The 26,850-nt window shown below is 38.8% G+C and overlaps 1 protein-coding gene across 1 annotated transcript; it reads left to right on the forward strand.

Annotated features, from left to right (window-relative positions):
* The first annotated feature begins 2,927 nt into the window (after positions 1-2,927).
* sypl2a (synaptophysin-like 2a) lies at positions 2,928-26,653 on the forward strand. Its single transcript, XM_059329387.1, has 6 exons — positions 2,928-3,160; positions 3,385-3,459; positions 14,792-14,913; positions 20,890-21,088; positions 22,606-22,779; positions 24,545-26,653. The coding sequence occupies exons 1-6, from the start codon at positions 3,146-3,148 to the stop codon at positions 24,668-24,670; spliced, it is 711 nt and encodes a 236-aa protein (XP_059185370.1). The 5' UTR covers positions 2,928-3,145; the 3' UTR covers positions 24,671-26,653.
* Positions 26,654-26,850: the final 197 nt, after the last annotated feature.

Raw genomic sequence — 26,850 nt, forward strand, 5'->3', positions numbered from 1 at the left:
TTGCAAAATCTGTGTCTCCAATAATATCTCTGTAAGTCATATCAAGGCAGGAGTTTGTGTTTTGAAATTTTTGTTCCAGGTCAGGTCACAGACTTGATGTGCTGAGCAGAAAGATAACCGTCTTCTCTGCTTGGTGACATAACGTGAATAAACGGCAACGTCATTATTGAATAAACTGACAAATCAGTGGATCGAGAGGAGGCACCTTCTGGAGAGATCTACCTCCATTTTTTTGAGTAAAATTTGTTAGGTTTTATAAAACTGGGTTCAGGGAAAGTAGATTGGTACAGCCTACATGAACTGCCTTTTTGTGTAATCAGGAAAGTGAAGATTGAACCCAGAGAATCTGTAAACTGCACATTTCTTGACGTATTGTAATAAAGTGAAGTTAAACTGAGAACTTTAAAGATGAAGATGAAGATCACCTTCATTCTATCCACATTGCAATAAATAATGTTTCCACAAGGGATCAGTGTGAGCTCCTTTTTCATGTGCCTGGTGTGTCTGGATATAATTCTTTGTATCGTTCATGTGTGAATACATAAAGTGAGGCCAGGATAATTTATTTTATACAGCAATAAAGTCAGAAATATTTAGGCAACATCTTTAAATCAGAAGCAGAAAGTAATGAGGTTAGGTAAATTGCAATACCATCTCTCTGGGTATGATAAAAGAGAAGAAAAAACACTGTAGTTTCCCATCCAGGATAACCCTTGGTAAGACTTCCAATATCAAAGACAAAACAGTGACTCTTGGATTTTTGCTACATTCCCAACTGAAGCAAACAAACAGAAAACTCAGTTACATGGTTGTCATGACTCCCACAGTGTCTCACTTACTGCTGTTATATGGATTTCAAAATACATTTTCTTTAATATTATTATTTTTTATTATTATTGTTGTTTTTTAATTAACGATGTGCTAGCTATACCATTGTGTGATGTTTTTTTTCCAAGTTTTTTTAAGGTATTCCAGTAAAACGCAACGTTAATGAGAAGAGTAAATGTGATATGAAGAAGGAGCCTACAGAGTTTTCTGTTGTTTATTACAGATGGAATAAATCCGGCAACTAATATTCTGTTGTTGAAATAGGCCAAGGGTCGGCAACCTTTACTTCCTAAAAAGCCATTGTTGACCAAAATAAGAGAAAAATTGTCGGAATTGAGCCACAAACCTTTTGATTGAAAATAAAATAGTCTACTGAGTCTAAATTAGTCTACCAACATGACTAATTGGTCAAAATTAGCATTTATTTATATGATTTTGGAGTAATCAAGAGCTAGTCTAGCTAGAGAAACTCAAAACTAGACTTGAAGTTGGCAAAATGTATAGGTTAAGGCTTTTTAAGATTTTAGTAAGCTATGATGCACATTTTAGTTGACTAATACAGTCATGGAAAAAATTATTAGACCATTGAATAATGGAGAGCTGATATCTAGCCATTTTCCATTTTTCTTGATAATGATTTTGGTTATTATCAAGAAAACATGAAAAATGGCTAGATGTTAGCTCTTAAATTAATTTCTTATGATATATATTTGTCGTTATCAATATATTTGTCCAAACAAATGTACCTTTAGTTGTACCAGAACACAACTAACGAAGAATACAAATTGCTTTGGACCTACAGCAATGATAAATGAAAATTAAAATGTACATTTTTTTTGTGTCACAGCCACACAGACACTGCAGACGGCCTGAAGAGCCACATGTGGTTCCGGAGCCGCAGGTTGCCTACCCCTGAAATAGGCTAATCATATCATGAATGTTTAATGTGTACAGGTCATGGGCAACGGTATGAACTAGAATAATGTTACATTTTTCATTATTTTGAAAAATACATAAATAACCGGCAATATTGAAAATGTTTTGGTTGGTGTTGTGGGAGGAGCGGTTTGGGAGAAATTACATTTTTCTACTGTTGAGGTGCTTAAAGTGCCAGAAATATGGACATGTAGCAGCAAACTGTAGAGGGAAACAAAGGTGTGGAAGATGTGCAGGCGAACAAGAGTATGGGCTGAAAGAAAGACACTTCTAGAGGATGGGAAACACAGTAACACCCTGGAAAGTATTCTTGGGAAAAATCATGCAAAGAAAACAAGCCTCTATTTAATTACCTGAGGGAAACAGGACTTATAGAGAGAATTTGGTTGTGTATTTAATTATTTATCTTTGTATTGTAATGTGCTGTTGTTAATATTATTGTTACCCCTTTTCCTGTTAAATCATATGTTTACCTTAATTTTATTATTATTATTACTTTATTTATTTTATTTTATTTTATTATTATCATTATTATTATTTTTGCTGCCAAAAAGATGCTGGCTTTACACTGGAAAACTCCACATACCAAGCCCCATTGGATTAACACATACATTGATATAATAGTGGCAAGAATGCACGGTGCTGGAGCTGATACTATTCTAGCATGGCAAGCAATGGCAGATAAGATCAAGAAATTGCTGTAATCAATATTTTTTATTTATTTCTTGTTAAAACATGGTCTCTCCTGTCCTGTAAGAGTTTTATAGAGATCCAAGTTGGGAGGTGGGGGGTCACAGCCTGGTCCCTTTTATTTTTTTATTTATGTATTTTTTTTCTATTTTTGATTTTTTTTTAATGTAATTTAATAGTATTGTATTGTAGTGTATTGTATTGTATTGTATTTACTTATTCTATTTTTTATTTATTTTATTTTATTTTATTTTTAATTGGATTGCAATGTACCTTTTACTTCTATCAGACTGCTGTACATGTTTTTCTCTAAAAGCAATATAAAGTTGTTCACAAAAATATATATATATTTGTTTCTCTCCTTATTTTCCTGTCAATCTACTGCTCCACACTCCAGTCAGTAGGTGGCGGCAATGCACCTGGACGCTGGTCTGCCAACCGCCAAACAAACCTCAAAAGAAGAAGCAGCAGCAGCTATTTCTTGGTTAGTTTGACAGTAGCCCAGTTGTTCAGAGTTTGACACTAGTCTTATCAGTTGGCTGCCTGTCTGTTACTCTGCTGCCTGCTCAGAGTCACTGGCCGCTGTTTCCACTGTCACCGTTCGAATGCAGACGGATTAAGTTATCTTTACAACCAAACTGACAACTTAAGGAGTTTAACACAAACTACTTTCTAGTTGTTGCTCGTCGCCATGGACACTGTTCAGGTAGGTGAGTTAGCTGATCACAGGTTGACATGAGTTGGCGTTAGCATGTGGCTAGCAGGGTTTGGCTAACAAGGGCAGGGCCAGTCAGCTAGCCGCAAGGTGACAAACAGGTAACGATAGCTAGTTATTTGTTAACGCCAATTCGTTTACATATGAGTAACTATATTAAAGCCTCTATATGTATCATTCTTGGTCTTTTTACACACATTGTTTGTAATTTCTAGAAGTTGACGTCTGGGTTTGCTCTGGACCTGGGACCACTGAAAGAGCCCCTTGGATTCATTCGTGTCCTAGAATGGGTAAGTTAAACACTGTCATTAAAAATGTATCTAAATTAGTTAGCAAACTTCGTTAAACTTAGTTACAAGTTATCCATATCTGTATAAAGCCACCATATTTACTCCTCAGTTGATCCTCGTGATTTTCATGTTTCTGACATTTATTGATAATTTCACTCAAAAAGGATGTAACAAATGATGGCTATTGGCATAGTAATAACACTGTGTGTAAATTATGTAACTTAAGAGAAATAAATGACTTAGGCAATTTTTTGAACATGCCTTTGTGACTTAAGCAAGATATGGTAACACTTTATTTTGAAGATGTCTACATAAGAGTGACACAAGCCTGTCAGAAACATGACATGACAAGTATCATGAGCATTAATGTTACTTCAAAGTGTCATTAATGTTCATGACACATCACATGTCATGTTTATGACATGCTCATGTCACTCTTATGTAGACACCTTCAAAATAAAGTGTTACCATATCTTGCTTAAGTCACAAAGGCATGTTCAAAAATTGCCTAAGTCACATTTTATTTTGACTTAGGCATAATAAATCCGCTTAAGTCACACACTTGTCATAGGCCATTATCTTAAAGGGCTAAAATCACATGATCTGATCAACTGAGGATGTAGGTGATTTTTTTTACCATAGGTGGCCGGCTTTATGAGGAGATGATTTAGGCAAAAACCCCCAATTTAGACAAAAAATGACTTGGGCGATTATTTTAACAATGTGACGATTTTCACCTTTCCACGTAACGTTACCAGACCTTGAATGTCTGCAGTGGTCTTAGCCAGATGTTTCTCCTACATAACGCCGGTGTTGTGTCCTTACTGGTTTCCAAAGTAACTGGTTGCCGTACTCGTGTGTGCAGCTGTTTTCTGCCTCAGCAGATTTGTCACATATTTAATAAACATATAACGGTCGCATCTCCTATCTACTGTGGATAATAATGTTGTAAATGTGAACACTACATCACAGCCACCTATACATAAAAAGAAAACATGAAAATGTTTGCAAGATTGGTTAGAGCTGGATTTGAATTCACTACAACAAAATGTAATTGTTAATGAACCATCACCTACAGTCATTGAAAAAAATATTAGACCACCCTTGTTTTCTTCAATTTCCTGTTCATTTTAATGGCGGGTACAACTAAAGGTACATTTGTTTGGACAAATATAACCACAAAAATAGCTGTTAAGAGTTTAATTTAAGAGCTGATATCTAGAAATTTTCCATGGACATTTAATATGCTTTTATTGATAATAACCAATATCATTATCAAGAAAACCATGGAAAATGTCTAGATATCAGCTCTTAAATTAAACTCTTATGAGCTATTTTTGTTGTTATCATTATATATATTTTAACAAGAAAGCAAGGAGAAAACAATGCTGGGCTAATATTTTTTTCTATGACTGTATGTTTATTAAAAATGTGATAAATCTGCTAAATGAGGCAGAAAACAACTGCACACACCAGTAAGGGCACCAGTTAGTTCCGAAACCAGTAACGACACAACACCGGACTTAAGTGTGAAAGGTTGAAAAAACGTCTTCAATCACGGTTGCCGGTTCCTCTGTCTCTGCTATGTTCATTTGTAACGTTGGAGTCTTGGCTTTTGACCTGGTTAACTGAGTTAAAGTATGCCATAGCTTGTGGATTTACAAAGCATGTTGCTACTGATTTCCCAGTGTTAACGGACAGTAAATGAGGGTGTTAGTGCTGTTTTGTAAATCCTTATATCTCCATAATGCACCTGATTATGCATAGCAGTGGACCAAACTGGAAGCTGGAACAATTGCCAGGAAATTGTGACTTCATTATTGAAATATCTCACCCAAGACAATAGTTGTTCCATAATTTTAGAGAGTTAAGCAGTTTTAGGCTGAACAGGAGTGCCATGCTATGGGCTGTCAAACATAGATACACTCACAATCCATCAGAATGAATATATAAGGTTAACAAAATTGAAATCACAGGTCTGGGTTGGTGCTGCTGTGAGGAATACCAGCGGTTGAGAATCAAATAGCTTGAATACATGTATTGCTGCTAAGCAGAGCATGCTCCAAATATCACTGGTGGGTCTGTGTGATTGATTACATAATGAGTAAGTAATATGTGATGCACTGTATACTAAAAAAAGAAGACAGTTCAGGAATGCCCCCTCAAGTGACTGCTAATACTCATAGTGCACTGTGTTTCTGGTTGATGCTGACTACTGAACAAACTGCCCAGTTACAGCAGGCCTTGCTGTGTGTATTTAAGGTGTTTGTTTTTGGAACAGTGCACCTCTTTTTGCTAATTTACATATTCAGTAGGTATTATATGTTGCTCTTCTGGTTTCACTCCAGGAAGGTGAGTTAAAAAGCCTAACTTATTGTCCACTATTAAAGTTTATTGCACAAGGCTCACTATGTCAAACGTCAATACATTACATATCAACTGAACTGTGACCAAAGTGTCATATTTTGAAAGTATTAAAGGTTGTGTTTTTCCATGGGCACGAACCATGAGAAGTCAGGTGATTAGAAAAGTTGTGAATAAGTCAATAGTTAAGCAGAATTTTATGAACCCATTTTTTTTAAAGGTAACCTAAAAGTCAGTCCATAGCATCCATCATTCAGATAAAACCCATTAGAGTTGGTCAAGTTGGACCAGAAAGTCAGTCTGTGGATAATACATTTACTGTTTGACTTTGTTTACTCTTCCAAATGTTAATAACCTGGAGGGGTTGTTTACAAGCTCATCAAATCTTCTAAGCACTCATGTTCCTGTCCATATTTATATATATTATTTATATATATATTTTTATATATTTTTTGTTTCCAATCATTTGGCTAACTTGCAGCTGATTGTACCAACACCTCTGTCCTCTCCTCCACACACACACACACACACACACACACACACACACACACACACACACACACACACGATTGCTAAATGTAGATTCCATAGCACTACATTCCTTTTACTTGAATGGTACTTACCTTTCACTAAAAAATGCTGTGATCGGCCCTAGTGTTTTTATACAAAGCCTTTTTTTTCATTTTACAAAAAAAGAAACTTTTCAAAAGTTCAAGCAGAAAATACCCTGTACAGTCCAACATTGGCAAGACTGGTTTAAATCCGACTCTTCCATGCCTGCTCTCAGTCCATTCCAGTCAGTGATATCTGGGCCCATTGAGTTTTGATATGTAGCTATAGTAAGAACAAACTCTAGCCTGTAGATTCCCGCCATAACCACAAGAACACAAATGCTCTATCCATGTTTTCTTACAGCTTTACCCTCTGTTATTTAAAAAAATATATGTCTCCATTTGTTATTTTGCCAATACATTTTTTTGCCCTGGTTTCATTCTCGTTCATTTTTCCCCTCTGTGTGTCAGACTCCAACAGACTGTAACGAGGCTGCTGTTCAAACAGGGCTGTCAGTTTGTTGGCTTTGCTTTTTGAGTTTGCGCATCTTTGCTCCTTTTAGATTTAAATGGATATTACTGAATGTTTGACTGCTCCATATGCCTCAGCCTGTAAACATCGACATTTGCCAGCAATAACAGTTTTTCACAATGTCAGATCAAGGGTTGTTACTACTGAGAGAGGCGGTGGTCTGGCTATATTTGTAATCATGACCAGCTGGGTCTTTTTTTGGGTCACTATTGCTTTAAGTTCATGCTATGTTCTATATACAAAGAAAATGTGTTGTATAAAATGTGAAATTGCTGGATGTAGCTGCAGTGATTCAACTATTCATCTTATCTATTTGTCTTAGACTGCATTCCAGATATGACATTATTTAGGTTGATACTAACATCATTGCACACAGTGCTGCAAGCATACACGCACACCATTCTGCTCGTCCTGGACGAGACTTTTGTCAGATGAAATTTCATCCAACATTAATGTAAAAGCTTGGCAGACTAACGGAAGGACTCCACACTATAAAATGTGAAATTGCTTGTGTCAGAATCTTGTGACCGACTCTTGCTACTTCTTATCTGTCCTGCCACTCCCTGAGCTGGAGCGGTAGTAAGGAATGCTTCAGCAAGTCTGTGGGAGGTTGGGTGGGACACTGGACTCTGGACAGGGAACTCCCCACCCTGTCTGGAGGGTTTATTTGGAGTGCTGTTAGATTTGCCTGGGTGGGTCAAATGGGGTTGAGATGAAAGCTGAGAAATGTTGTGGAGATCCAGAGACACCTGAAAGATGAAACCCATTCCTGAAAAGCCTTGGTGGGCCTGAAGCTTGCTAAATACGCAATACTGCAATACTTGTCTCTGTGTGTTTCTGTTGTTGATCTTGCTGTCTTTACGCCACTACTGCAGGCTGTTTACCTCAGTGCCTGGCCCTGTACACAAATGTAATCTAGCTAACTGAACAGAGGACGTTATTATTATTATTATTATTATAATTTTTGAGAGATTCTAAGCACTAAGTGGAGCTTATACAAATATACTTGCAACACCACCATTTGGTTATTGTGTCCTCGTCACTGTCACATGAAAACAATGAATGTCCAATGTGAGCGCTGCTTGTAATTAAATTCGTGTTGAGGTAATATTTAACCGCTTTTGCTGTCAAAACACTTACAATGATTATCACAATATCAGGTTTTCATAACTACATTAACTTGTCCAAAATAATGTATAATTGTAATATAACAGCATTATCCATAGACAATTAAAATAACTAATGTGGTGGCTATTGGGGTAGGTAATACTTGGGGTTACAGTAATGATGTATAGTATGAGCAGTCAAGAATATCCCTGCAGCCTGATATTGGAGACATCAGGCTCTACATAATTCAAATAGGGTTCCCACACTTTATAGAATTGGTCTGTTTTTGAATGCAATATACATGTAAGGTACTCTAATGGCACTAGATCAAAAACCACTATTTGCCAGCCTTTAACAGTTGGTACTTTTTCATTAATCCACTGCAATAAAATATTCTTCCTCGCTGCATAGGTAAGAATACAATACAACCTCTTATTATCTTTGGATGTTACGCGTCGGCTTTGGAGACCCAGTATAAGAGACACAGGGTTCATCTCCAGTTCTAAGCCCAATATCTTCTCTATTTCAGATAATTTATTTCATTTTTAATATCATTTAATTTAAAGAAATGTATGTATGTGTCCAAATAAGCCCATTTCATGGTTTATTGATGAATGAAACGACACAAACTTGATCTATTCAAATCTGAGATCTCTTGCCTTTCAATGGCTATTTTTATTTTGCCTTGGCTCCCATCATGTGACCTGTAGATGGTATTTGCAGTAGGAGTGGTCAGTCTGTTTGCTGTGTTGTCAACAAAGAAAAAGCTAAACTTACAACATGTAACCATAAAGCTATTTATTTACAAAATCAACCTACCCTAATACTCACCAGACAGAGACTTAACCATTCCTTTTACTTTGTGAATCAAACGGTTACAATAAATATTTATGTACAATATTGATGTAGATATTTGTTTAAAATGACATAATATAATTATGAACACACAGCTGATTGGGGTTTAGCTGCAGTGATTCAACAACATTGGTCTTTGACTGAATTCCAGATATGACAAACCATTTACAACCATTGGGGAAAAAAAGCCAGAACATACTACTTAATGGCAACACCCATATGTATGTACCACATTGACGTGTATACAGTGCATACGGAAAGTATTCACAGCGCTTCACTTTTTCCACATTTCTTTATGTTACAGCCTTATTCCAAGATGGATTCAATTAATTTTTTTCCTTAAAAATTCTACACAAAATACCCCATAATGACAACTTTAAAAAAGTTTTTTTTTAAATGTTTGCAAATTTATTAGAGATAAAGAACGAAAATATAATATGTACATAAGTATTCACAGCCTTTGCTCAATACTTTGTTGTGGCACCTTTTGCAGCAATTACAGCCTCAAGTCTTTTGGAATATGAAGCCACAAGTTTGGCACACCTATCTTTGGCTAGTTTCGCCCATTCCTCCTTACAAAACCTCTCGAGCTCCATCAGGTTGGATGGGGATGTCGGTGCACAGCCATTTTCAGATCCTTCCACAGATGTTCAATGGGATTCAAGTCTGGGCTCTGGCTGGGCCATTCTAGGACATTCACAGAGTTGTCCTGAAGCCACTCCTTTGATATCTTGGCTGTGTGCTTGGGGTCGTTGTCCTGTTGAAAGATGAACCGTCGCCCCAGTCTAAGGTCAAGAGCGCTCTGGAGCAGGTTTTCTTCCAGGATGTCTCTGTACATTGCTGCATTCATCTTTCCCTCAATCCTGACTAGTCTCCCAGTTCCTGCCGCTGAAAAACATCCCCACAGCATGATGCTGCTACCACCATGCTTCACTGCAGGGATGGTGTTGGCCAGGCGATGAGCGGTGCCTGGTTTCCTCCAAACATAACGCTTGGCATTCACGCCAAAGAGTTCGATCTTTGTCTCATCAGACCAGAGAATTTTGTTTCTCATGGTCTGAGAGTCTTTCAGGTGCCTTTTGGCAAACTCCAGGCGGGCTGCCATGTGCCTTTTACTAAGGAGTGGCTTCCGTCTGGCCACTCTGCCATACAGGCCTGATTTGTGGAGTGCTGCAGCGATGATCGTCCTTCTGGAAGGTTCTCCTCTCTCCACAGAGGAACGCTGGAGCTCTGTCAGAGTGACCATCGGGTTATTGGTCACCTCCCTAACTAAAGCCCTTCTCCCCCGATCACTCAGTTTAGAGGGACGGCCAGCTCTAGGAAGAGTCCTGGTGGTTCCAAACTTCTTCCATTTACGGAGGATGGAGGCCACAGTGCTCATTGGGACCTTTAAAGCAGCAGAAATTTTTCTGTACCCTTCCCCAGATCTGTGCCTCGAGACAATCCTGTCTCGGAGGTCTACAGACAATTCCTTCGACTTCATGCTTGTTTTGTGGTCTGACATGCACTGTTAACTGTGTGACCTTATATAGACAGGTGTGTGCCTTTCCAAATCATGTCCAATCAACTGAATTTACCACAGGTGGACTCCAATTAAGCTGTAGAAACATCTCAAGGATGATCAGTGAAAACAGAATGCACCTGAGCTCAATTTTGAGCTATATCGCAAAGGCTGTGAATACTTATGTACAAGTGATTTCTTCGTTTTTTATTTTTAATAAATTTGCAAAAATCTCAAACAAACTTTTTTAAAGTTGTCATTATGGGGTATTTTGTGTAGAATTTTGAGGGGAAAAATGTATTGAATCCATTTTGGAATAAGGTTGTAACATAACAAAATGTGGAAAAAGTGAAGCGCTGTGAATACTTTCCGTATGCACTGTATCAGTGATTACGTGACATTATTGTTTTTTTTTAAAAAAAACATGGAGCATTGCTTGTTTTTTTTTCTTCCTATATACATCGTAAAACACAGAGATTATCGCACATTCTGACATTTATCAAAACTGATATCATAAAGTCTGACACAGACTGCAGCCAAGATTTTATTACAGCATCCTGTGAGTGCAACAAGTAATGAACCTGCAAGATCACTTTTGTTACCTATTTTTTTAGGCAGCCACTGTATGCTTAAATACTGTAATAAAGTGAATAACTTCTAATACTGCTGTATGTAAGCAGTGTAACAATGTTAGAAAGCAAAGTTTATTTGACTATTATATTTCCCGAAGAAGTACAGCAACAGAAGAAGGTGGGATGCTGCATATCAAATACAATAATGGATCAAATTAAGAGTTTCTTTACAAAACAAAGGTATCAGTTTGAACATTAACCTCTTACAACCAACGTGCTCATGTAGGTTTAGGGATAGGGAAAAGGGTGAGGACGACCCAAAATAATTTGAGCCAAAATTTTTAATGGGACTGAACGGCCAAATTCCGTATGCAGATTGTCATTTGAAAGGTAACTTCTTCTTGTGTTGTTTAGCATGTGGCTAAAATACAAACAAAACTGCATCAGTTAAAAAAAAAAAAAGTTATTGGTCTAACCTTACCTCTACCCCACTGGCAGGCAGGTGGCTTTAAAGTGTCTAAATATATTGTCTATGTACAGTTTTAAATTGAATATATGTTAATTATAAGCACATTTTTGCATTCTGTTTTATTTACGTTCAGACAATTTTTCTGAAAAAGCTAACTTTTCAACCTGGTCCAAGTTTCAGCATGGGTTGCTCACCAGGCTGCAGATGAAGACAGGCTGTTCAAATCTTGCTCAAACCTTTTGATTCTTTGGCGAGCCTGGAGTGGCATCACAGTTTTTCTGCACAGTCAGTTCATATTGAGGGTTAGAGGAAATGGTCTGGGTTCCTCTCCACTCTACAATTCTTTCCGCTGCTCTCTGTCAGCAAGTTGAGATTATCAGCTTGTTTTCCTCCCTTTTAGAAGAAGCTATTTGCTGACATGAATTTTTAAGGCTACAACAGGCAAAAGCAAAGTTTCTACCATAAACTGCCAACCACAGTAGGACGGCTAGACATGTTGCCTGTGTCCACTGTTTAATTGTTTTGGGATGTTCCTGATGTTTGCACCGTCTACCAGCACCAGCCTTTAACAGGTCTGGACGTCGTGGGTCGCACAACAGCTCCAGCAAAAAGTGAAAATTCCAGTTAGAGAAATGAGAAGATATAAACAAGAAAAAAACTGTTCAGCCTGGTGCAGTGTCAGTGCTGGGAACTGAGCAGCCAGTGGTAGATGCTGCAAATCCCCAAAACTTTCCAAAATCACATTTCAAACAGTGGGCCATAGCAAGATGTGTATGCCTCATGGGGGTGCAGCAGTGATTCTCCTCATCAAGAGGAGAGTGAGTGAGATATGTGTCTGTGCCATATCGCTCTTTTCCAAACTACTGTAAATGAATATAAATGGAATCTAATTACGATATAACAGACATATGACTATTAACTAGTGGTCGACCGATACAGGTTTTTTAAGGCCGGTGCCGATGCCCATTATTTTGACATCAGTCTTAACCGATCCCTGATATGTGCTGCCGATTCTTTTGGCCGATTCTTGAAGCCGATATTGCCTTTTCTCCCTCCAGTTACATGATAAAAATGACACAATGATATAGGGGTGGGCGATATGGCCCTAAAACAATATCACAATATTTCAGGGTATTTTTGCGATAACGATATTCTTGACAATATTACCAAATACTGAAAAATATATAGAAAATATGATTTGTAGTATGTATAAATAAATAAAAAACGAAAAATAAATCATCTAAAATGTGGTGTAAATTGCAAGTCTCAACAGTTGCCAAATAAATTTTTTTTTTTTTTTACTGTTGTCTCTTGAGTATTGGCAAATAATAAAAAATAACCATCTGTGGGGTCCAGGAGCATGCCCCCCCGGATAATTTTTTTTCATAAAAGCCAAAATTTGGTGCCTCTCACACATTCTAATGCCACTATTCCATGATATACTATGATCTTCATGATTGCATATTTCAATGATTTATTGTAAAGGAGAATAAGGATTCTAGTCTTTTTTACTTAAGGCATCTTATTTTGACACTCTGCTGAGCAACGGCAACACAACGCAAAATAACTTTGTTATGAATAGTGTAAATATACTTTCAGTAGCTTGAAATGTGACGTTAGTGCAGCACAAGAGACTCTGGTTGGCCGCCACAGTCTAGGTAATTAATGGAAACCCTTACGCCACTATGTCAAGAAGTAGGAATGTTGCCAATATCATGATATGCAATTTTTTTACTCCCAAAAAATACAGATTTTATCGCAAACGATACGATTTGGCACACCCCTACAATGATAACAAATGTTACACAAGTCTGAATTGAAACAAAAAAAGAAATATTTATTAACAAAACAAACAAAACATATTAACAGTTCGATAGCAAACAATGTGAATGTTGTTCTAGGCCTGGAGGTGGTGGCGCCTCAGATGATCCACATATTTGATGTGTTTTTCTTTTTTCCGGTATCAGCAGCAGCTCACCAGAGAATCGCAGATGTTGCACCGAGCCTTGCCTGGTGTTGGCTCAGTGAAATGGGCTAATTGATCGGCGAACGCACGCACTTATTGGCCGATGCCAATACAAGTAAAAAACGCAAATATCGGGCGTCCGATATATCGGTCGACCTCTACTATTAACCACACCCTCATTCTCTTTTTGACAAAGAACGCTAACCATTAAACAGGAAGTAATACCGACTGGAGGGGGGCTTTAAAATAGACTTTGACTGTGGACAGATTTTACTAATTTATTTACTTAATTTCTCAGTGAAAGTGCCACAGCAGTGACAGTTGCACTCACAAAACTTTATAGATGTGTATTTGCATTTAAAATGAGGGCCAAGTTCGAAGATAGTAGTGGTCCAGCATTTATATTGTTGAAAGGAGGGGGGTAGGGAATAGGGAAGCAGCCATTGTCTGGGGCCAGCGTTCTTCCTCTCGAGCACAACCACAGAAGAATAAAAAACAGGTGGACAGTGAAGTTGCACTCCTCAGCCAACATACTGGCATAATATGACTTTTAACTAGACTAATATGGCTTTTCGTAAGACCTAGAGTGGTTGAGGCTTGGTTTGTTAGCTTCATATTTAGGGGTTTGTCAACTCTAAGCAGTGGGGAGAGAGTTTCTTTTGTAGATTAAGGATGTGACATCTGCAGAGAGGAGAGGGATGGTGAAGTGGGACAGTTGGTTCAGAGGTTCAAATAATCCATAATTATCCATAATATCATCTACTACTTGAGGGAATCAAAAAGGCATTGTTGTATCAATTTTAAATTGCCTTAAACGTAGAATCTTACCTCTGATCCTGAAAGGCAGTACAGTTTCTTAATTTAAAAACTAATATTAGGACTTCATTATATTAAATTGATATTACTGGATTTCAAAGCCTGTGAAAGTGGACTAGTGGCAGTTCTTTACTGTGTCAAGTGAAGGGTGGTCACCAACAATTGAACTGGCTTTCATTTCATTTAGTTAGAATGTATTAAGATTATTATCTTTTATTTAATGTGGATTATAGCAGCAGAATCAGGTGTCACAGAACATTGATTTAATGATCAACGATCCATTATCAAAGTTAAAATATCAATAAAAGATTTAACATCTGGCTGTATTTTTAAATTCCCACTTATTCTTCATAGTAGGAAAAACTACATTGTTTTTTTAATGTCTGGAGGAGCTCAGTTATAAAATTGTCAAAGCAAGTTGTTTTTTGTGGGTTGACAGAATGGGCATACAATTTCATCTCATATTGATCACAGGCCTCTGAATTGATTTTGATTTAAATTCAGAAAATGTATTGTTTTCCAGTGAATCAATATTTTATGAGGAAACACTCCTATTTACAGTCCTATTCTCAACTTTGCATATTTCACTGCCTTGACAGGTCTTCACCATCTTTGCCTTTGCAACCACTGGAGGTTACAGTGGAACAACCCATTTTACAGTCAAATGTCAACCTGACAAGGACGGGGTGGATGTACAGGCTGTGTTTGGCTACCCATTCAGGTACAGTAGAACACAAGAGCACTCCCAGTCATAATGGCCTGTGCCGTTTATCGTTTATTGAAGCCTTGTCTGTATTACTGCAAATACATTTTGAAATGCAGTTGTGAACATGTGAAACTGGATTTTTGGATGTTTTCTTTAAACGCCTGGACAGAAATGTCTGGATCTTTTCAGCAAACAACACATTTGTGGATTACTGCTAACATCTGATGAAAATAATGGTTATTCCAATGCTCTCAGCAGGTTAAACCTCAATTCTCTCCCCAGCTATTCTCTTTGATGGCTTACTTTATCTGTCAATATAGCCAAATACAGAATACTGAAACTGTTGCAATGATGTACTTTTATGTTTATGTTGTCAGATGACTGCAGAATCATAAAATAATTCCCTATCAACATTGTTTACCCGTAATCCCAATCTGAGTCGTTTAATATTTGATACTGAGTCCCCATCTATTTATGATATCATATTTTATGATATAGTTAATTAGTTATTATTGTTTACATTGTTACATGGGGCTTGGGCATATACCAATGACTTGCACACCGTCATATTCTTTAAAAATCTTAAACTTTTTATTTGTTAGCCAGTACAGTAAATACATGCAGGCCCATTGATTGGTTCAGTGCAATAAACTGTGTTGTAATAAGTTCCCATGTTGATGGAAAGCCTCAAAACATAATGGAATTTCAAAATCTCATTTTCCAGGCCTGGAAAATTCATGGAACCAGTAAAATCATTTTGGAAAAGACACAGAATTATTTTATTGAATAGCCTTCCACATAATACATATAACATAAAGGCAAATTTATTTTCTTTAGCTGACAGGTGACATAATGAAGCTCTAATATGTGTTGCATAGTAACTTTTTGTTTACTATAACATTTGTTTATTAATTTTCTCCCTGCATTTCCTCTCTTGCTCTATGTATGCAAGCTAGCTGAAACTGTCAAACATAACAGATTCAATTCTTTAGTGTTGACTAATGCCAGGCAAGTGTAGATTTTTAATGTAGCATGACTCTAAGGACAATACAATTTGTATCGGTCATAAAATATTATGTAGTACCTAGGCTGCATACTGCAGCATTCTTTTTCAGATTAGCATCAAGAAATAGCTTTATAATCTAGTGTGTCTAATAGGGGTGTGACGAGATCTTGTGATATTAAAATGTCAGGTTTTTTTTTTTTTCATGGTGAAAAGTTGTCTTGCGATAACAGCCCTTAGATGCAGCGTACATGACGACGTTTTGGAGTTTGTTAGCATAGAAGATGCCCCCACTACTTTTAAATCCTCTGTGTGGCAGCATTGTGTGTGGAAACTATAAACCGCATCGGACTGACGGACAAGACACTAACGGCATGTATGCAATGTAAGAAAATACTGCCTTACACCACGGATGCGTGTAATGTGGAAGCGACTGTGCACATAGCAGGATTGGAGCTGCACATAAAGTGCTTTGTGCACATGATCAACTTTGCTACCCAGGCTTGCGGAGTGGTTTGCTCACACTTTGCTCGATGAGACATGTGGATCTGTTGTTCTTTGGGCGTTTTCCCTTCAGTTTTGTCTTCAGCAAGTGAAATACATGCTCAATTGGATTCAGGTCAGGGGATTGACTTTGCCATTGCAGAACATTCCACTTCTTTGCCTTAAAAAAGTCTTTGGTTGCTTTTGCAGTTTGCTTCTGGTCATTGTCCATCTGTACTTTACTGTTCAAGCAGCGATAATCAATGCAGAATTTCCACCCACCGCTCTTCTTCTTCACAAGAACAACAGGCGAGGCTCAGGGGCTACAGCTTTCCTCTATCACCCCATCCTTCAACAGGGCCTCCACCTGCCCATCAATTTCCTCCTTCTTTTCTGGAGAGGCGCGATAGGCCCGCTGTCTTACAGGAGGATGGTTGCCAGTACGTGGAACACATGCTGCCAGGACTTATTTCCTAGATGCAAGGTGACTGTTTTGGACCCCAAATTATCCAGCGTCTGTCCTTTCACAGCCCGTGCAGCAACAAAGGCAACCTTTAGGGGGTGCTTGTGCAGTGTTGGAACCAATTTCTGGAGGTCTGCACTTATAAACGACTCTGTGGCACCTGAGTCCACTAGGATGTTGACTTCAGTCCTCATCAGTGTCCCGTGTCAGTATATTAATTGTGGGGAAAGTAACTGTTTCTTCCTCTAGTGAGCCCATAGGGGATGTAGCTGATGTCTGGGCCGCAACATCAGCTACCTCTCGTTTCCCAACTTATTGGATGTGTCCTCCCTTTTGGGGGAAAGGAATCGTACTCCCCAGCGTCTCTGTGTCGTCGTTAACGGGGCCCCTAGAAGGTCGAGGACCACGCCAGTTTGGAGAGGAAGCTCTATCATTATAGGGAGCCCGGGGAGGCGGTCTGTCCCTGGGGCACCCCTCTGCTCAGGCAAGCGACGATACAGTGATCGCCCTCTTGGTTTGCCCCGGGGCCGACGTGACTGGCAGCTCTGTTCCCCACACACACACTGACACCATGGGGAAGAGGTTCTCCACTCCTCCCTCCAGCCGTTCTGTCTCAGGCACTTGTTTTCTTCTGTCATACGTCTCATCTCCAGCCTCATTTCCTTCATGTCCTCTGTAAGTCTCTCTCTGATATGGAGTGCACCATGGCGGTTGCACTCCCTTCAAGGGGAGTGTGGCGTGCTTGGGTGGTAATATAGTCCATTTGAAGAGTCTCTCTGGCCATTTCACATCAACCCGCAATGACCAGGGCCTCCTCTAGGTCAGTAGCCCCCTGCTCATGACATTTATCTTGCTGAGTTTGGTCGAGTCCCTCCAGCAATGTACCTTCTGGGCTAATTCACCATAACTTGAGAAGGCTCCTTGCACTAGCTGGCTTATGTCTGCAGCATAAACGTCCAAGCTCTCCCCTGGAGTGCGGGAACGAGCAGAGATTTTAGCTCTGAAACAGTCTAAGAAATGTTCCAAGTCCAAGAGCCTCAAGTACCTTCTCTTTAACTGCCGGATAATCAGCCTTAACAGCCGCTGGCAGGCTGTCCCACAGGAGAAAAGCTTTTGGTCAGCCGTGTTGGCAAAAGTCTCACCAGTTCATAGTCATGGTCACCTCCCGTGCATCTCACGAGCGATCTCACAGACACTTCGTACTGTCTGGCCCATCAGGGGAAACCTTGCTTGTCTTCTCCGGTGAAGGGCGGCAGGAGTTCAATCCTAACTCGGCTAGCGAACGGCCTCTCCCCGCTTCTGCCGTTTTATTTCTATGAACCGAGCTGCAGTCCGACCTAAGTGCAGGTCCGACGACACGGCATGCAGGTTGTGCTAATTAACTCAACTTTAGCAGCTAAGCAAAACGGTGCTAGCGGTTGCTAGCTAGTCAGCTAAACTTCAGCGAACAGCAAAGGGAAGATCCCACCACTGCCACCAACGTAACCCAGTATAAGCAAGCTGCCGAAGCAGCAGCGCTCACCAGCTCAGAGACAAGACAAAACTCCAGAAACATTGATACATTTCACAGCTGCGACATCAGGCATGCTGAAGATCTGGTGAAGCTGCTTAATCCTGTTAAAAACAGCCACATCCGTCTTAAGTGATGAGAAGAGCCCAACAATATTTCTCATTGTGCCACTGAGCAAAATGCATGGAGAAATATTTGGTCAGTCTCTGTTTGCACTTTTGATTATTGAAAGAGTTCCACTTTAATTATGGTTTGCACTTGAAAAACATAAGACTCCAAAACTAAGTCAATTTAAGTTATTTATACTGTTTTTATTTTTTATGATATGTATTCAGAAAGGAAAACTGAAGTGGCATCCATTACAAGATGATCCCATGTTAGTACAACATTGACCTGCATTGTTTTTCATTTTGTGCTTTCAGCGTTCAATTTCCAGTCATATTTTGTCATTTAAGTTTAAAAAAATAGTGTTAAAATATCATCTTGTCTCATTCTCACGGACCCAATATCGTGTATCATCTCATCTTGTGAGCTTACTGTATCGTCACACCCCTAGTGTCTTATGTATTTCATGTGTGATTTTGTTTATTGAATGTGTAAATTAAAAAAGTATCAAAATTAGCATTTATTTTTTATATATGAAGCAGTGGGAAACTTAGCAGCCGTGTGAGACACTCTCAGGCACAAAAATCCTATCAGACGGCAAAGTCCAGCACATCTGATGTGTGTGGCAAGTTTAATCAGTTTTCAAGTCTAGTCCCTTTAAACGGCTTCCTGCTTCATGGCGAATATAAGTTGCCACGCCGTGTGTTGAAAATGCAAAAGCTTCACAATTTAGAATCAGCATGGTTTCAAGAGTCCTCTTACCTAATTTGAGACATACGTGAAAGTGTAAAACATGTAATTTCCTGCTGCCAGTAGGGGGTGCTTCGAGTGTCATTTAAAATTGGCTTGTGGGTCTTTTCAGCCAGCAAATGTAATTAAATGTGTTTAATTTGGAAAACTTCTGATTGCAGGAAGTTGGGATTCAACAGTTTATTTTTATCGTGGCTAAAGATCAAAATACGCAATGTCGTTTATCCACAGAACCTGAAAAAACGTGAATGTAGTCAACCAGCTGGGAGGAGGGCGTCAAAGTATAAGACATTCAATTTCCTGTTGCCAGTGGGGAGCGCTGTGAAAATACCTCAAAATTAGCATGTAGATGTTGAGCCAATTTGCCACGCCCACACTCAAGAACCATATTGGATCAAAGTTCATGCCTTTTTTGAGTAGGCAGAGCAATTGAAAAATAAATGTCAACACGGAGAATAATAAGTGTGATAATAATAATCTTTAGAATTATAATAGGGCCGTTGACCCTGGCACTTTTGATGCCCGGGCTCTTATAAAAATGCTGCACAGAAGCACCTCAATCAGGACATTTTGGACAAAAGAGAGCTTCACACACGGCTTCTTCTTTTTCTTTTTCTTGGCTATTGGCAAACCAACTTAGAGGTGCATTACTGCCACCAAGTGGAATTTTATGTGCTGTTCCACTTGGGACTCGTGGTAAAATTTGGTGTACTGGTCCAGTTGATTTAAATTCAAATTGGTTTGAAGATTTTTACACTGGCCCAACCCTTGCCTCTGGTCAAACCTCTCCTGGCATCTCCCCTTCACCCCACACAGAAGTCAACCATGACTTCAGCTTGCCCAGCCCTGCTCTTTAAAGCTTTTATTTTCAGTCGTCACTTACTGAAAATAGCTACATGTCCACCTCACCCACCCCAGAAGTGTGATACTGTCTGTGCATGGTGATGGGTCTCTGCCTGCAACTGCGCAGGCACACTTTCCTGGCTTCTGATAGATGTGTCACTATGGGCACTTAAGAGGGAGCTAGGTGGCTAAACCGATCAAGTCAGACTCAATTTCTTGACTACCCTCTGGACTGACGAAGCTTATTCGGCTCAGCCGTAGTCACCATGCAGAAGAATAAGAGAGAGGGTGATGAACTACAGCTGTGTCTAGCCAGGATTGTGCAACACCCTCACCACATTGCACCCTAGCCAGGGCACTGCTGCCAGGGAGGGAGGAATTCTCTTATATTTCTTCTTATTTATAAAGGGTGTGGACGAAGGTTTGCACAGGTAAATTCTAATATCTGCGGAAAGCCGGTGTAGAATCTGCGGCGTTGTTTTATCACACAATAGTAGTGGAGAAAATGAAAGTACTTCAGCAAATAAAAAACATTATAAAATTATCGTAAAGTACAGTAGTCCAGCAAAAGTGATATCCCAGTCTCTGTGACATGTTAATGATGAAGCTGATCTATGACTGCGCAGTTAAGTAAAATGTTCTGTTTAATATGTACACACACATTGTAAAATCTTAAGTCCCACTTAACTCTTTCATATTCTTTCTTCTTGCATTCCTTGGATAGAAGAGTAACCAAGGTGAGGTCTTGTTTTCTCTGAAATCATGCAAGAGAGTAAAAACAAGAGTCATCAGAGCAACTGTTAAAGTGATTTCACCCTCTCTACCACCCTTCAGGTTGCCATCACACCCATATACGATACCGACATGTAACGGCAGTCCATCCAATCAGACCTACCTGCAGGGCGACTTCTCCTCCTCAGCAGAGTTTTTTGTTTGTGTTGGTGTGTTTGGGTTCCTTTACTGCACCGCAACACTCATCCTCTACCTGGGCTACCAGAATGTCTACCGCCAGACCAGCCGTGGTCCCATCATAGTGAGTATACACCCTCTGGTCATCATCCTCTGGTATTTTCTTCATAACTAATCAACCTCAACACTTGGGGTATGAAGAGAGGCTGAGCGTGTTCTTTTTTTCTTGTGCATTCAGACCTAAATAAGCCTTGTTACATCAATGTGGTGCATGCGTGTTATTTAGGGTCCATGAATTTTGAGGTTTCTTAAACACCAAAGCCCTGCACTGTGGTTTAGAAGACTAGACTAAGACGGCAGCAGTATTTTGTCTATTTCTAAACTTTTTACTGTCAAAATATTGTGTTCAATTTACAAAATAATCCACCAGCAATGTGTGCTTCAATGCATATGAATCCCTTACGTGGTGTTTTGCTTGATGTCAAACCCCTCCCTCCCCATTGGATTACATATTTTAAAGTGCTGTTGTCATATGAAAACAACTTGCATGTGGCATTCCTGGTGGTTTCCGCCTGATTAGCTATTGCAGACCTACCAACCTGTATGTATTTGCAAATGTGCACTGCTAAAATGTGTCACTCTAAACTCCCAAAAAGCTGGTGACTATTCTTTCATCCACATTTCCACTGTAAATAGTCTTTTCGGTTAGTTATTGTGCATTTTGCTTGCTTTGCTTTGTTTTAGAATAAATATCTTTTTGGATTAATAGGCTGCTCCTTTTGATGTTGCACATGAATGAGTGATTCGCCAACCTCTGCTATGAGAAGAACTCCCAAATTCCTTCAAAGAAATACTAAATTTGAATATGGTAACTAAGTTAATTATTAATCAGTGTCCAAGTTAGTAGTTTAGGAACTTCATCAGACAAATTTACTGTGATTTTTTTTTTCTATCTTTCCTCTTTCTAAGTAAAGAGGTGGTTCCCCCGAGGAACTTTAATTAATTTAATGTATGAATATTAATTTATAAGCAGACACCCCTTACATCTTTTGGTGCCCCCTGCTGGAGGCAATTTGCAACCAGATACCCTGTCTCTTTTTTTTTTTATTCTCCATGCACTATTTTTCACAGAACAACTCTTGGGTTAACAACATACAATGAGCAGTAAGGCAGCCTTAAAAACTAGGATGTAGCCTGTAAGATAATGTTTACAGAATTCTTTCCAAAGCCAACCATATGATTGTTTTTATGAAGTTTTCTACTGATTTGATTTCTTTTTAGAATTCACTCCTTTTAATGAATTGGTAGGGGCAAGAGCATGATTTGTTGTGTTTTTGCCTGCATAAAACGGTAAAGTGAATCATGTACTGTATTAAATGACATAATCATCCTTCACTTGGAAACATTTAACTTTTGGTTTGCCAGTAGCCAAACCACCTGTGCATTTTACTCTTTTAAATCCACAATGAAAAATCCACAGCAAAAAATAACTTCTTGAACTTCTTTTTCTTGGAAGGAGAGCATACTCATTTTATCTAGTAGAGAAGATTTAAAGCAAAAGGGTCTAAAACCCTTCTGGATACTTGGGTGATAATACTACGTATGAAACATGCTGAGTGTTTCCTGTGTACTCCCTGCCAGGACCTGGTGGTCACCGCTGCCTTCGCCTTCCTGTGGCTTGTGTCCTCCTCAGCCTGGGGCAAAGGACTGACTGATGTCAAATGGGCCACGAACCCAGAGCATCTAGTGGAGTCATGCAAGGATGTCTGTCACCCAGGAGACTTTCCTTCCATGGGGCGCCTCAACGCCTCTGTGGTAAGTCATGGTATAGCAGTGCAGCTGCTACAAACCTCATTAAGGAGAGCTGCAGAGCTGTACTTAATTGGACAAGCATGCTTGTACAGTGGTTTGCAAAAGTATTCGTAGCCCTTGGATGTTTAACCCTTTTGTTGCTTTTACACATGAAATCATGGTCAATATAATTTGGCCTTTTTAAAAAGAATTTGCAAAAAAAGCCTCTTCAATATCAAAGTGAAAACAGATTTTTACAAAATATTATCAATTAATTAGAAATGTATAAGATAAAATAAATGATTGCATATGTATTCATCCCTTTTAAAGTAACTAATAATAATAATAATAATAATAATAATACATTCAATTTTTATAGCGCTTTTTAAGGTACTCAAAGACGCTTAACATAACAGGAATTTGACAGACACAAACACAAAATGCAGAAGAAAACAGAACTAAACAGAGATGAGAGATAAGAGTTCAGGTCTTGTAAGCTATTTTGAAAAGGTGGTTTTGAGTTGATGTTTGAAGGCGTGGAGTGAGTCTGAATTGCGGATGTGAGTAGGGAGGGAGTTCCAGAGGGTTGGGGCAGCAGACCTAATTCAACAGAGTTCCAGCTTGTCCGGTCACTCCCAGTGCCATACTGCTTCCATTTCTTAATGATGGTTTAACTGAACTCGGATGTCCAGTGAGTTGAAAAGCCATCTCCTGACTTCTACTTTACAATGATCCTTTCTCTGAGTTGCTAGGAGTGTTCGTTAGTCTTCATGTTACAATTGTAGCAGGAATAGTGATGAACCAGAGACTGGACCTCCCAGACACAGATGTTTTTATACTATAATCATTTGACACACATCAACTGCACTCAAGTGATCTCCATTTCACTAACTGTGACACTGCTGCATCAGTTAGCTGGAACTCTGTTGAATTAGGTCAGTTACTTTAAAGGGTGTGAATACTCATGCAATCATTTATTTTACGTTATATATTTCTAATTGATAATATTTTGTAAAAATCTGTTTTCACTTTGATATTGAAGTTGTTGTTTTTTGCAAATTATTTTTAAAAAGGCCAAATTATATTGACCATGATTTCATGTGTAAAAGCAACAAAAGGGTGAAACATCCAAGGCGGATGAATACTTTTGCAAGCCACTGTACATCGGCACCACTACTTTGTCCATTTTCAACACTGTTCAACATACTACTGAAGAGTGGCTGCTGGTAGATTATTGTTGCATGTTCCTCTAGTGGCAGAGTAGAACCAGTGCCATCTGGTGTTTAAAGTAAAAACTGACATTACCTTCCATTGCTAGGATTGTTTCACCATTTACTGCAGCACTATGTAGAATTTAAAAAAAGTAATGAAGTAAAAATAAGTGTCTTGCAATTTTATTTTCCATTTTTGGATGCACTATTTCAGTCAGAATGCATGTGTTAAACATGGTACAACTGAACTGGAACGCGCGTTGAATATAATAAACGTAGTACAACTCGTCCACAAATATTTTTTTTATTTTTATCATTTATTAATTACTTTATTAATCCCACAATGGGGAAATTCAACATCTGCATTTTTTAGGTGCCTTGCTCAAGGGCACTTCAGTCCTTGACCTGTCAGTACCGGGATTCAAACCGGCAACTCTCCAGTTACAAGCCCGATTCCCAAATAGACCCCACTAGTTAAATCCACACCACTTTGTCAACGAAAGTGCACACTTTAAGCTTAAAAGGGACATAGTACTTATTATTTGTCACTTATTATCTGTTTTCCTTTCTTTCCACAGATATTTGGCTTTTTGAACTTGATCCTCTGGGCAGGTAACTGCTGGTTCATATACAAGGAGACTCCATTCCACAAGGATCCCAACCCACCAGCCACCATGGAAGAAGGAGGGGTCCCTGGGCCCTAGCCACATCACTGAGAGTCGTCAAGCATAGCCCTGTGCCCACAGCAGAAACGCTTTGTGCCCAACACTGGTCTCTAATGTTAACCTGCTGAAATGCCAACATGTGTCAGAGCTATTTTTCAGTTATGGCTCAAGTTAATGTAGTCCCAAATGATTGAGCAACCATGATTTTTTTTTTTTTTTTTAAATCTGTCATCACTGTATGTATTTGATGTTCAGAACAGCAGGCCTGCAGTGCATTTGCTTCCACATTAGCACACTGTCCTCCCTTGATGTCCGTCCTTCACGGAGCCACCCAGTCATGAAATTGTGACGTAAGAACCCAAAATCTCTACTGGTCTATTGGGGGAAAGATAAATCATTAACAGAAGTTGAAAGCAAACATCCCTCACATCTAGTAAAAGTAAGAAACAAAATCCGGAAGCAAACGTTTTAGGCTAGAGTAAATGCACACCTGGGGTTCTGGGCAGGAGTCCATTAATGGGATGATTCCATCTGTAAGAGGAAGTAATATAGTACGAGTAAAGTACTGTAATTATAACATGTCCGTTACATCAATTTAAATAGATGAGTGATGGTCAAAATATGCTCAATGCTCGTTTCCTCCATTTAAAGAAAAAAGCATATCTGGTCTATAAAGAGTGAAGCACGTGTTCTCTTCTTTTCTAAGCTCGGCCTCTGAGACACCAGACCATGTAACAATTATATTAACTCTAATATGCCATCTCCCTACCAATGTTCTATGCTACTGACATTCACACTAATGCTCAAATATACTTCAAAGCACTACTTCAACAAACTTTGATTTTCTTGTGATTAAAAGGAATACACACTAAGTAAAAGACAAATCACACTACGATCCACTGCTATTCTCCGTACTTCAAGAGGGTAAGCAAAGACTCTTATTTTGAAAGTGTCATTTTGGGTGATGTTTCAGGTTGGTTGTGACAGCATTGGCCACAGTCTTGTTTATTTTCAGCCTGTATCCAGAACAAGGCAGGTTCTTTACATGTTTACTCCAGCAGCTGTTGTACATGAGTTCACAGTGGAAGTGATCGAATGATGTTAGGCCAAACCATGTTTAGTTCCTGTTCGGTCAAAATGTTACATTTACACTACTCCATAACACTAAGACTTGATTGAATGATCTTTTGCAAAATGTGACTTGCAGTGACATTATTTATATACAGTGCAAATGTATTTTTATCTACAGTAATTGGTCAGTTGCATATTTTTAAAACCAATGTTGGGTTTCTGTTTGTATTTCCCAGTGAAAAAGTGCCAGTGTGCAGCTTCTTCTTGATTTTCTTTTTGTAATGTTAGTTTTGCTGTTAGGTGTGTTGTACCACTGAGTAGCTGTAGGCCTAATCAAGATTAATAGTTAAAGTAACAAAAGTGACAAGATGTGGTTGCCAGATGTATGTAATCTTGTTGTATTTCTTTATGGCTCTTGCCCATAGTTCTGCTCTACATGTAACTTTACAGCCAATGCTATACACTACAAGGTTATGTATTGAACTCCTATCGTCACTGTTTATCAATATGTGTCAATACATTGATTATTTGCATTGCACTAAGAGGGATGTAATGATCTCTATGAAGTAACTGTTTTGAGTAATTGGGCCGCCTGTGCAGCTGTTTTTTCCACCAGCGTATCCTCTGTAGGAAATAAAAAAAAGGGCTGTTTGGGTCACTATAAGTAAAGTAATATATTTTCCACATCATACTGAAATGAGACACATATTTTGTTAGATACTTAGTCTATTTTAAAAGATAAAAAATGGTTTAATTAGAGCACAGTAATATGTGGGATGTTTGTTATGGATTATTGAAATTGGATTTGATATATTTTATGCTTTGTTTGTGCAAAAAGAAACAATGATTTAACTGTATTGACAAGTGTAAAACACGAGACCTGTAACTGCTGGATTTTGTCTCTTTTTTTCTTTGTTTTACAAAATGAGTTTATAAATTAGTGTGCCTGTACACGGTCGTGGTTTATGGACATTTATAGACAAGCCAAATATTCTAGTCTGTGTGATAGTATTCATTTTTGTAGACATTAGACAGTCCTGGTACATGTGTTGCTTCCAGCCCCTTCATTCAGCTTGCTGTGAGGCGACCATGTTAACCAGTACACCACTGTGTAGCCCTTGTGTATTACTATAAGCAGGATAACTCAA

Source organism: Centropristis striata, chromosome 3, assembly GCF_030273125.1.
Source record: "Centropristis striata isolate RG_2023a ecotype Rhode Island chromosome 3, C.striata_1.0, whole genome shotgun sequence".
In the NCBI taxonomy this organism is placed as follows: Eukaryota; Metazoa; Chordata; class Actinopteri; order Perciformes; family Serranidae; genus Centropristis; species Centropristis striata.

Excerpts from the sequence above, each read along its gene's own strand:
- sypl2a (XM_059329387.1), top strand. Across the intron at positions 21,089-22,605 it reads CCAGCCGTGGTCCCATCATA|GACCTGGTGGTCACCGCTGC; the intron begins GTGAGTATACAC and ends ACTCCCTGCCAG. Across the intron at positions 22,780-24,544 it reads GGCGCCTCAACGCCTCTGTG|ATATTTGGCTTTTTGAACTT; the intron begins GTAAGTCATGGT and ends TTCTTTCCACAG.